The following is a 12,863-nucleotide window of genomic DNA, read 5'->3' as shown; positions in this document are numbered from 1 at the left end:
GCGGCCGCTGCCCCGCCGGGGCCGGACCCCGGACCGAACCACAGGCTCAGGACCAAACCACCGAGCCGGGACGGACACACATGCTCGACCCGGCAGCCACCGGGACCGCCCGGAGCGCGGCGAAACCGGGAGAGCGGCTCCGCCTCTTCGGCCCGGCCCCGCCCCCGGGCGGCCCCGCCCCGCCCCGCCCCGCGCGCTGCGCCCCGTCCGCCCGCAGGGGGCGCTGCGCGGTGCGGCCCCCGCGCCGTGAAGGGAGCGCGAGGCGGTGCTGCTCCCGCTCCGCTCCCGCTCCGGGCCCGCCCCGCCGCCCATTGTCCCCGCGCCGCCCCCCGCCGCCCCCCGCCGCCCCCCGCCCCGGTACCGGCGCTGAGTCACGGCCGGCGCTGCCCGGGGCTGCAGGTGTCACGGAGAGCCCGGCGGCCGCCGCTGCCTCAGCGCCAGGACCCCATGGGTACGGAGGGCGCCCGCGCGCTGCTGGAGCGCGCCGGCAGGCTCACCCTGCAGACCGGCAACCTACTCAACTGGGGCTGCCTGCGCAAGAAGTGCCCCGCCACCCCCGGCGAGGAGGTGAGTGCCGGGACGAGGCTTCCCCCGGGACGCCGCAGCGGGGGCTCGCCCTGGGGCCGTGGGGGCCGGGCCGCGCCGCGGGTGGAGCGGCGGCTGAGGGAGCGCCGGGTGCCGCTCCCCGCGCTGTCCGAGCGGGATTGTTGTTCTGGCAGGGCACGGGCTGGCCCGGTGCCCGTCACCGCGGGGAAAGGCTTTGGCCTCCCTCGGTCCGCGCCCGCCGCCGGCGGGAGATGGGAAAGGCAAAGCTGGGGTTTGTTCGGTTTTGTGTGCTTGGTGCCTTCTGCCCTGTGGGGAAGTCGACCCCCCGTGCCCCCGGAAGCGCTTTGCCCTGGGAAGGAGGGCCCCCGGGCCTCGGGTCTCGGGAAGGAAGGGTTAAAACCCCTGCAAGTTTGAGTGCTGCCTGTAATGGCAAAGGAGATCCCTGATACTTCTTTAGCAAGGTAAAAATATGAATAGCTATGAGCTTGCATTACAGGTGATAAAAATTCTCTTTTCTAACCTGAAGTTAATTTAATTTCTTGGTAGTGACAGGTCTTGGGAAAAGTAGTCATTGCTGTCCTCTTTAAAGAGTATAGCTGTCATTCTTTGTTAAAAAGTTGAAAAGAACTTTTTAATCACCACTTTAAAAGTATTACCTCTAGCAGTATGTATCAACACTTAGAACAGTTCTCATAAAATATCTGGAGATCCTATGGCCATGAACTTCAGAACCACCATATTTGCTGTCTCATCATGACACAGTAATCTCAGAATAGTCACTTAATAAGTAGAAAAACTATGGGTTTCACTGGTTATTGCCATGCAGTGACACTGTTGATCACCTGGAAGCTGGTTGAGTGCACATTAATCATGTACAAAGGGTAAGAAAGGTGTCTGGGAGGATGATGTAACAAGAAGGAGGAATTCATCATGCTCTTGTTAGTTGTCATGTGATAATAACTTTTTTATTTGGCCTGGTTACTTATTAAAGAATCTGTGACCTGTGTGAAATAGGGCTAGATTCTGTAGCAAAGACATAGCTGTATCCTTATGGGCACCCTTGTGCAAATAGTTTCTGGAGGGCTCTTAAATGAAGAGTGGCCAGCATGCATAACTCATCAGTTAAAGTATTTAAATTCGTTTGTTTACAGAGAAATCTGGCTGCTTTCCAGAGTTGTTGGATTTCCAAAAGCAAATATTGGTATTAATCATCAAAAATAAATTAGCTTTTAACTCTTCTATTTGGTGTAGTTAGTGTGTGTATAGTTCTCAGTGGCAGAATGTAAGCTAAAATTTTGCAAACTATGAACCCAGTGTTAGGAGTTTGGGGATGCAGCTGTGTTTGGAAAAGCTGGTCAAAACAGTCTAATACCCTGCGGTTTCCACATGGCCCGAGGGCAGGGGAGTGGTGTGTTTTGGAGTCAGAGGCTTGTGCATAACTGCAGTAGAAATATGAACCGTGGCAGTTGCAAAGCAGGAACATATAGAGTATATATATTTAGCACTGTCTCACTTGCCCTCAGAAAGGAAAAGATAACATTATAAATTGCATCAAAATAGCATGAAGAGTTATTTTATTAGAGTTGTTGTGCTTAGCTATTTACTGGGTCAGTTCTGGCCTTTTGACTCAGTTTTTTTTTAATGCTATTTTAAATGACTGGGAAAGAATGTATAGAATGTGCTCACAAAGTATTATTGCTGTATTGTGTCTTTGTGATATCAGGGGGGTGTTGACTGCTAGTTTGCACATGGTGTTATGAGCTCTCTGAATTAATGGTAGGTGTCATAGGAAATTGCTATTTAATGGTACACAGAGTAGGTTTGCACATAGTTATAAAATATACTGTTGAAAGTGAAGTAAAGCAGAAGCTGGTGGAAGTGCTCCTACCTGTGGCAGAGGGCAGTCGGGCAGTACCTGTACTTAACTCCCAGGACTGATCAGAGGGAAGCTGCATCATTAGTACAGCTGCCATGCTGGTACAGAATGCATTTAATCAGCTGATTTAGACTCAATAGTTATATCTTGCTATGTTCAAGAAAATCCATGATCAGAATCTTAGTCGAGCTTATTTTGCATCTGTTGTCACAGGAAAAATGCAAATGTGGGGTAGGATCTCCTACAGTAATGAAGGACTTAAAAGCACTAGTGGTTTGGAGTAGGTAGGCAGAAAATGAGAAGGGTTGTATGCATCTTGAAAAGAGAAGTAATTAATATAATGAGTATTTACTGATTGATTGTAAAGCCTCATTTCTACAATTACGGCACATATGCTCTCATCTGACTACTATGTAACTTAAGAATCTCCGCACTAAAAAAACCCAAACCACCCAACACCCTAGTTGTTGCTGGCTTAGCATTATTCTTTCCTTTAGGATGGCACTGGTCTGAGAAATAAATGAAGTAAGTACTTGTATGACTGCTAAAACTCTGAAAGGGGAGAGGAAAATATGTAAGTAAGCTAGTTTGAACAAATTTCAGAAGATATAAAGGAAGAATCTTCTGTGGAATGGTGTTATTAGTTCACCTCCTCAGTCTGTCCTACCCTTGTATTTCTGTGCAGCTCTAACATACTCACACTTCAATATGAAAAACTGTTTTGCAGGTGCGGGACTGCATCCAGAAAACACTGACTGAATGGAGCTCAAAGATTGGACAACACCTAAATCAGGTAGGAGAGATGTTATGCATGTTATCCACGTTACATGTGAAATCAGAGAAACGGGTACTTGGTTACACTTCTGAAATATAAATCAATCTATTAAATTTCTGTTAAAGTATATGCAGCTCCAGATACCTTAAAGGAATATATCTTAACTCCCTTTTTTTTTTTCTTCATGGAGAGGTTAAGAAATATCAAAGTAAAGAAAGAATCCTGTTGGTGGCAGATAAGACAGTTCTTACAAAAGTCCTGGTCTGTAAGATTTTAAATTAATTGTTGAGACAATTAGAAAAAACAAATCTGTGTACCATGGAAGTTTGCTAGCATGCTTATTGAAACTCAGTGGAGAATTCTCTAAACTATGGAGTTCATAGAGAGCTGAGGACCATCCCATTTGGAGGGGATCTCTGATGTGTAGCATCTGTTGTTTCAGAAATACTTCTGAAGATGCAGAAGTGGCAATTTCTGCTAAAGACTTCTGCATAAGTCTTAAAGCCACAGACATGGGCATCTGACATTAAGATCTGGGTGTATTTGCCTGCTTCTCTTTCACTTTTGCTACTGAAATTCAGCAAAACAATATTAGGTTCCCACTAAATACATTATTTGCTCTGTGAAATATTAGCTTGTTTCAAGAAAAGAAAAGGTACCCAAAACCAACAACAACAAAAACAAACTTAAGAAAACTTTCTTGACCGTTTCTTTGAGTTTTGTTATCAGTTCTTGTGTAATGATGGCATCAGCTGCACATTGCTGCATTCCAGACTGGAGGGTATGAGGCAGTTATTGCTGAATGATTTGTGGAGGAACTAATGATTGTTCAAGAAAAGAACATAAGCACTTGTCTCTGTAAGATGTAGTGATCCATTAAAGTAAATTATTTAGTGTAAGCTAGGTTTTACTGTCAAAACATGTTAACTGCACAATTCCAAATTCTGTCTTGAATTATACTGATATCCAATAATTAAAAAAAAAAAGCTAACTTTTGTTTAAAATGCTGGTTGTATTGAATAACTCAAAGGCTCACTTGAGAATCTTTTGGTAGGGCAGCAAAAATTACCAAAGAGTTTTTGATTGGGGCAAAAGTTTTTTGGTTGTATGTGCATGCATATAATACAAAGTCTTAAGTAGATAAAGACTTTAAAAAGTCACCTGGTGCCAGCTGACATGAAGTGTCAGCCTAGTCTTAAATGAGGTCAGACAGTGAAAAGTCTGAAACTTTCCTAGTTTTTAGTTTCAAAATTACTATCTTAAATCTGTATTTTGCATCATTTTCACAGGCTTCAGTGAAATTACAAAATACTTTTATGCAAAGATGTTCCCATCCCACACTCAAATCTCCTAATTCACATGGGATTTTTTTCAGCTGATCATGAGACTTTTTTGAAAAAAAAGGTAGTTTGAATTAGCACAGCAGTCTTTTCGCATCATAAAATCAGACCTTCTAGAACTACTAAATCTTATTCCAATAATTCTCACCAGTAGTTTATACTTTTTTATAGTAGAGGCATATAGGGCCTTTCATATATCTTCATTTTTCTGACTTCCCCTCAAAGATCAAGAAGCCTTGGGTTACTTTCTGACATTGCATTTTTCTACTATTTTTCTGTCAAACTGCTGTAAGGTGCCTTTTTTTTTCTTTAATAATTTTAAAAACATTCTTCAGGAGCTTACTGTCTCCTCTTGATGAGTTGCTCCTAAGTCTCATGTACTTACTACAGGAAACACTGGAGGTTCTGGAATGTACTGTAGCTCAAGCTATAGAAAAAATAAATCCTGAAGAAAGGGATGAGTTGAAAGTATCAGGTAAGAATATAGTCAAAAATCCAGTGGCATAAAAAGGTTTCATGTGCAGTCATTAATAGGATATTCATATATGTATATTTTTTTGCTGTGTTTTGTAATTGCAAAGTCAGATGACACCAGTGCACACCGAGATACTTTGGGTAATCTAAACGTTGGCTAAGAAAGACTTGAATTAATGTTGCAGGTTTTAAAGCACCTCAGCATTTTCCTATTTTAACTTGCATCACCTCAAGATATTTTAAATGTATTTTGTGAGTCTTTGACTTTTTTGAAGCAAAATATTACAGATAATACTGGAATTAAGAAATAGCATTGGAAGCACATTTATTTGCATAATTTTTCCAGGTTGAATATGATGAACTTGAAGGAGGCAGTCCAAACTAACACTAGTACATTTTGAGTCTCAGTAAGTTGTGAAGAAGTCTGTTTGTACAATTACATTTGGGGTTTTTATACAGGTTGTTAGAGTTATTGCTTAGTGTCTTGATGCTTTACAGCTTATTAGATCACCTAACTGGATGATTTCTTGTTCTGAGACTGCACAGCAACATGGAAAGTTAAGACAACGGTGTCTTTATTGGGCAGTCACCTTTCAGAAAGTTGGGGTTTTTCCAATTTTTTAAGTAATTGGTGTATATTCTTAAAACCTTTTACCCAAGAACTCATTAATAGTGTATATAGCAAAAGTAAATGACTATATATTAATAATACCTGGCTTGTTTAGTTATTGATTCCAGTTTCTTTGAAAATAGCAAAGCTTTTCATCGTTGGATCAAATTCTCCATCGATCAGAGATGCAGTTGACCTGGGTAAGTGTGAAACTCAGAATTGTAGTAGGATTTCTTTTTTACTCAAGAACTTTGATGGAATAGGTTCTAATTTTATTTCTAAGAGGTGTATTTAGTCACTTGTCACAAGTATATCTTGTTTTCCTATTAATTGACACTTAGATAATCAAATCTATTTGCACATCAGTTCAGTCAGTAAACTCACTAAATCTGGATCACTGTGACCTTGGGTCCACAAACTCAAATGTGATTCCTTCCTTCAAGCAGGAGCAAGTTTTTATTCTTTCCCACAAAACTTGTTAAAAAGTGAATAGCATGTGATGTTTTAATAACAGTGATACAGTAGTTCTTGTTAGTTGCCAGTTATTTTTAACATGATAAACTTTGCTACTGACTGTGCGGTATTTCAGAGATTATTTAGGAAATCAAATAATGCTGTAAGTAGCTGATGAAATAATTAAGTTTTATTGAAAATACCATATAATATCTGTACTGATACATAAAGTTTGTCGGCCTAACGTAGCTGTAATTGTGAGCAGCACAGAACTTCACCACTTCCTAAAATTGTTGGGCATGAGGGGTGACCAAAAAAGGAAGGGTCGGATATAATTCTTTTCTATTGATGCTCCAGTTAATAGCCTCTTTATTTTAAGTTGTAGTACCATTTGTTAAACATACATTAATAGAATCCTTCTCTAGGAGAAAATAATTTATTTAGCTACTTAGTTCTATTCCTTTTGCTGTGCTGAAGAGGCCTCATGATGTGCATTTTTGCTCCAGCTCAGTGATATTCCAAGACTTCCACTTCTCTCTTACATTAAATCTCCATATTTGGTGTGCTTTTCGTCTGACTCCTCATGTGTATTAAGTAGTTTTGCTAGCCCATGCCCTGTCCTTGAGTTATACTTCAGAGTGAAAGTTACAAATTTTGGAAGAAATTGAGAGTGAAAGAATAGAGAATTGTATGTCACCACTGTATTCAGAGGAAAATACAGTTTTAACGTTAAAAAGGAGAAAAAGCTTCACACTTTTGTTCATTTTCTGTTGGTTTTGGTTTTTGCTTTTTTTCTTTCTTTCCCAAGACCTACAGTTGAAACTTGGTCTTTTAAAGCTGCATGTTTGATTGTTTGCTAAAAGGGTTGTTTTACTTCTCTTGACTGCTGATACACTTGCAGTTTCAAATGGTGAATGAGAGGCCAGTGGAGTGAAGCAGGAGGTGTGGTTTTTGCTGAATTTGAAAAGTCATAGTGTTTATGTTTGTGTCTCACAGAAGATTTTTCAGTGTCTTTATTCTTTTTCTGCAGCGTGTTCTGCCCTCGGAGTTGCTCAGTTAGACTCGGTCATTATTGCCCCACCTCCCATTGAAGATGGAACTAACCTCTCCTTGGCATATTTGCAACCTTATTGGAAAGAACTTGAAAATCTAGTTCAAAACAAAAAGATCGTTGCCATAGGTACCTCTGACCTGGATAAAACACTGTTAGAGCAGCTGTATCTGTGGGCACAGGTGAGAAAAAACTTCCAACTCACAGCATTTCTTAGGACAGAATAACTGCTTGTTTTGTTGGCTGACACACTGTTAGAAACATTTGTTATAAATGGGTTTATATACAAAATAATAATTAGCCCTGTTATTGTCAGCATTTTACGGGTGGTCACAATGTCATTCAAGGTGGGGGAGGCTCAAAGTGTGACTGTTGCTTGTTCAGTGTTCTTATGTACTGACCACCAAGAGCTGGAAACCACAGGTCTGTTCAGTAGCAGGTTTCTTTGAAGTACTGAAGGTTTGAGTTTTGAATGCTTTCATATTTAGAAAGGAGTATAAACAGTACACCTAAACCTTCAGATTTATTCCAGTGACTCTGACAATGTAGCTGTTTTCACTTAAAGCTGTGTTATGAATAGAGGGATTTCCCCTAGGAAAAATGCTGTTTGAATGGAAAGCTTAAATGTAAAGAGGAAGACAGACTCTGAGGGAAGTAGCACAATATTCTGTTGTCCAATGAGACTAATTCATAGAATGGGTTGAAAGATCATCTAGTTCCAACCCCCCCGTCATGGTCAGGGACACCTTCTACTACCCCAGGTTGCTCAAAGCCTGATTCAACCTGGCCTTGAACACTTCCAGGGATGGGGCAGCCACGACTTTTCTGGGTAACTTGTTCCAGTGCCTCACCACCCTCACAGTAAAGAATTTCTTCCTAATATCTAATCTAAACCTGCCTTGACAGTTAAAAGCCATTTCCCCTTGCCCTATCACCACATGCTCTTGTAAGAAGTCCCTCTCCAGCTCTCTTGTAGCCCCTTTAGGTACTGGAAGGGGTTCTTCTCTTCTCCAGGCTGAACAACCCCAACTCTCAGCCTGTCTGCATAGGAGAGGTGCTCCAGCTCTCTGATCATCTTTGTGACCCTTCTGTAGACTCGCTGCACCAGGTCCACATCCTTCTTGTGTTGGGGCCCTGAGAGCTGAGGGCAGCACTCAAATTGCCTCTTAACAGCTGAGTGATGGAGGATGGTACTAGTGTGTGCCCATGCTCATGTAAGCTTTACATGAGAGGGGAAAAAAAAAGCAGACAGGAAGTCAGAGTGGAGCGAGTTAGCACTCCTCTTGCTAAGGCAGCACCTGAAGTTAGATCCTACTCTTGTTCTGGGCTCTGTGCTGCAGGGAATTGCAGAGTTGCCGACATTAATTAGTCATGCAGAATTAATTAGCCTTGCTCAGACTTCAAAGCAATGGTCAAAGGCAAATTGTTGAAAGCAAAATTTCTGTTGTAATAGAGGGCATTGGGGAAACAACTAAGGTAAGTCTATTAGTATTTTTTTCTTATAAAAGTATTTTGTTACTTTCAGGTGAAACCAAGTAGCAATCAGGTGAACCTAGCTTCCTGTTGTGTGATGCCACCTGATCTCACAGCATTTGCAAAACAACGTGACATACAGCTGTTAACTCACAATGACCCGAAAGGTAAGATTTTGCCAGCTAAGTTAATAGAAGCCTTCGAAGTGCATTTATTCAATACAAAATTGGGAATAATCTTTTCAAAGTTTGTTACATTTGAATCCTGAGCCAAACATTCTAAAAGTTTCTCCTTTATAAAATATTTCTATTAAGTTCTTGCTGTTGCTTCAAGGAAGAGGGGTGAGAAAGCAATCTTTCGGCTTCAGATAGTTTCTTGAAATAGTTTTAATCAGAGAAAATAGAGTAAATAGAAGAACAACCTACGAGAAATTTGTAATACGTATGTTAATGGAATTGCGTATTTCCACAAAACATAGAATGAAATGACAGTTCTATTGCTGAAGGCAGTAAATGACAAATGAAAGTCTACTTGCCCAGTACTTGTCTGTGAAATAGATTACATAGAAATGTTAATGGTCAGTTGATTTCTGAGTAGTTTGGTAATACTAGATCTGTAAAATTACTATGCTTTAAGTAGGATTCTTTCAAAGTCTTGACTTCTTAAAATAACATTATTACAAAAAATGTTGCTGTAAATTCTTCACTTGTTTTATGTAGTGATTTGTTTGCTAAATGATTGAAGAAACTGGAGGCTTTCCTTTGGGCTGTAGAACTGAGTTGCCAGCTCTTTAGAATATTCTGGGTTATTATATTAGTTTCTTTCAAATATCATCTAATCTTCTTTACTATAAGGACACCTTAAAATATCTTGCTGGAGTAATGAGAAGTCTTAAACAATATTTAGTTAATTTCTTCCCTACATTCTTCACTATGACCAGCTGTTCATGATGATCATACTTTTCCTTCCTTCTCCTTCCTTTCCATTTGGCCCCAAAGAAATCTATATGAAGCGCTACTTATGAAGTATATGCTTCATAGTACCACTGTTACAACTAATGAACTTCATCAGTGCCTGAGCATGATTTATCACTGCTCTGGCAGCATGCAAGATGAATTTCCATTCAATCTGACAACTTCCATGTCCTGTGAAGTCCAAAATGCAACTTGCAATTTAATAAGTCCTCTCTATTATAAGTCATGAAATGAAGGAGAAGAGGATTTGATAGAAAACAGCGCAAGTAATGATTCTTTTATGCATTGTTTGCTAAGCTTAGCTTTTCTGTAATGACCAGCTGAGAGTATTGAGACTATCTTTTGGGAGCACCCCTCATCAACAAGATCGTTCTCTTGACCAACTTTTCGGAGGAAACAAGGAGGATTTGTACTTGCCTTCCTTTCCTGCTTTCTGGCATTTAGACCCTTTCCTCTTAATACTCTCTGGGCTTGTGGTTATTATGAGCCCAGTTATGGGAGATGCTATAAATGTTGAGCTTCCAGTGACTGCAGAGGTAACTCTGAATGCTCAGTACTTCGCTGATTTCAGCCTTATGCTTAATTCACCTCTACTTTGTCTAGCTAGCTTCTCAAATTTAATTTTCATTTTCTCCTGCTAATGGCTCTACTCATCAACTCCATTTGATATGGTTGAAATTTCAGTTAATTGGTTTTGTGGGAAACACTCAAAGTTGCAAAAAAAGTGTCCTGAAGATTTACTCTGTAATATTCAGCTGCTTTTACCCTACATGCATTCTGGAAGAGTGGATTTGTGGAGTTAGTGGCACTACTTAGGATCTCTGACTGTAGGAAAAGGCTTCTCTTAGTAAGTGTTGCTTTTTGCAGCTGTTTACATGACATTATTTTAAGCACAAATGTCCCTTTTTAACTTCAGAATTACTTTGTGAAGCAAGTTTCCAAGAAGTTCTTCAGGAAAGCATCCAGAACGTGAAAGCAAGCGAGTGGATTCCTTTATGGCTTCTGCGGTATTCAGTCATTGTTAAAAGCAGAGGAATTATCAAGTCCAAAGGCTATATCATGCAAGCTAAAAGAAATGCATCTTAAAACCCTTTTTTTTTTTTTTAATGGCTAACTGTTTAAATTTCTTTGGGATGGGGGAACATTGCATTTTTCATAGAAACACTTTTACAGCATTTATAACAAAATACCAAAAGTTGTAATTATTCTGTGTGATGTCAGCAAGAGTGTCTGTAGTGTTCTAACACTATTTTTCTTTCTTAACCTATTGACCAGTTCATTTAAATTATGAAATTTATTTTTATTTGAAGCTATCTATAAAGTAACAGTTTAAAATATTTTTCTTTTTATGACCAGTTCACTGTAAAAATTATCATTATATTTTAGCTGCCATTAGGTAGTATAGAGAAACATATATTTTTGGTTTTTTAAAAAACAAATTTCTCTTAAATAATACTTATTTGGTAGGTGCATAGATTTCAAGCATTCAAGGACTAGTTTTTATAGAAAATTGTCATCTTTTATGAAAAACTACCCAAAAAAATTAAGCTGGTATCTCATTGCTTGGTATGTATATATATGCAAGTCAGCTGTTTAATTTATGGGGATGGGAAAACTGGTTTATTTTTAATAGAGTGTAAAAGATCTCTATTATTTAGAAAAAAAATGCATCTTCCAAATTACTTTCTGGCTGTTACTTGAATTCCTTCTGGCTTCTTTGTGCCTCAATACGCTTTGTTTAATGTTCGCACAAGTGTGATGGCATTTTTACTGTTTGAAATAGAAAATGTATTATTTGTGAATGCTTAAAATAAGATTTGAAAACAAGTGATGAAGAAATCTGTTAATCAAAAACTGAATTGTGCCTGTCTCCTTCTCAGCTGTGGCTTGTTTTTTTGATACTTGTGACCTACACAATCAATTGGCCAAGTAGAATAGACAGTAAATGTTGGTGCTGTTCATTATAGCATTGTGAAAAATTAATTACTTCTTTTGCAGTTGCCTAGGAAACTTTGATGCTTGAGTGTTATTCAGAAATGACAAAACAAGGGTTAGCTTGAGGTTAGGTATCTTTCTGATTGGCAGGAGCTTAGCGCACTGGCTTTTGAATCCCGGAGAGATTGCTGCAGCTAAGGCAAGGCTTTTGGTTTAACGTAGTCTTTCTATCAAAAAGGCCTTTTCCTTCCCTTGGCCATTAAATCACAATAGATAGCAAAAGCTCAACTTGTAGTTCAGCAGGAATTTTGACACAGTGTCTAAGACAATAAATTTCATTTTCATTTCAGGCAGGGGCATTGACCTCATACTGGTAGTACTCATTAACTTAGTTGTACATATTTTGAGATTTGGACTGTAAGGGAATCAATTTTTTATCAACATCTTTTAAATTCTGTCATATAGGCAGCTAGTGGAATTTGAATGCCTGTAGGTAGTGTCTAGAGTGTCAGCTTCATATACTCCATTCCATGAAGTTAAAAGATGAAGGTTTTTCAAGATACCTTTTGAGTCCTCAAATATCTTATTTGTAGGTGGCAAATAGTGGGAAATTTTCTTTGGTCTTCATTTCTTTTGATAAATGAGAGAGATGGGGAATTGGAACTAGTAATGCATCAATAAAAGTTTGAATTTTTTTCTCCTAATCAAAATGAAGTGGATTTTTTTAACGTTGGGCAAGTGTATGTCAGAGTTCAAAATTACATGCGTTTAATTTTAAACTTCCCTACCAGCTGTGAGTTGTGTGCTGCTGATGATTAACCACTGTCTGTAAGTTCTGTTTTTATTTGGCTGATACATTTTATATCATATTAACTTGTGTGTGTGCTCAGTTTTATAAATTGAAACAAAACAAGAATTATTTGAAAACAATGGAAAGGCTGTTCTAATGGGATCATGATTTATTTCCTTTCTGTAAACTGTTAACAATTTGCTTGCTGTAGAAAAGTACCTTTTAAGACATGATATTTCTAGAGTCAACCTGATAAAGTGTTACGCTATTGGTTTCACATTATCTCATTCGTTTGTTTTGCATCGGTCGGAGAAATGGGATTTCCTTCCATGAGAAACCCTTTGAAAGCTTGACTAAATTTTAAATTCTTGTAGGCTTTCAGCTTGTGCTTCTCATCTCAATACATTCTCATCTCAGTAAGGGCATTTTACACTGTCACAAACAGTCACGTGTCCCACACCCCGCGATTCCACCTTAGCGGAATCCATCTCCCCTCCCGTCCGCGGCCGCTTTCCCCGCAGCCCGGTGTTAGCCCGGTGTTAGCCCGGTGTTAGCCCGGTGTTAGC

The 12,863-nt window shown here is 39.6% G+C and overlaps 1 protein-coding gene across 2 annotated transcripts; it reads left to right on the top strand.

The window, feature by feature from the left end:
• The first annotated feature begins 351 nt into the window (after positions 1-351).
• On the top strand, positions 352-12,211 carry GCLM (glutamate-cysteine ligase modifier subunit). 2 transcript variants are annotated; one of them, XM_027694188.1, is made up of 7 exons: positions 352-567; positions 3,150-3,215; positions 4,928-5,012; positions 5,765-5,821; positions 7,105-7,307; positions 8,651-8,765; positions 10,489-12,211. In XM_027694188.1, exons 1-7 carry the CDS (start codon positions 448-450, stop codon positions 10,656-10,658), a joined length of 816 nt encoding a protein of 271 aa, XP_027549989.1. In that variant the 5' UTR covers positions 352-447; the 3' UTR covers positions 10,659-12,211. The 2 variants fall into 2 exon arrangements, with proteins under 2 accessions (XP_027549989.1, XP_027549990.1); XM_027694189.1 differs by lacking the exon at positions 352-567 and adding an exon at positions 923-1,042.
• Positions 12,212-12,863: the final 652 nt, after the last annotated feature.

This window comes from Neopelma chrysocephalum, unplaced genomic scaffold (genome assembly GCF_003984885.1).
Source record: "Neopelma chrysocephalum unplaced genomic scaffold, ASM398488v2 Primary Assembly neopelma1_97, whole genome shotgun sequence".
Taxonomy (NCBI): Eukaryota; Metazoa; Chordata; class Aves; order Passeriformes; family Pipridae; genus Neopelma; species Neopelma chrysocephalum.
This window is presented reverse-complemented; position numbering and strand designations above follow the sequence as displayed.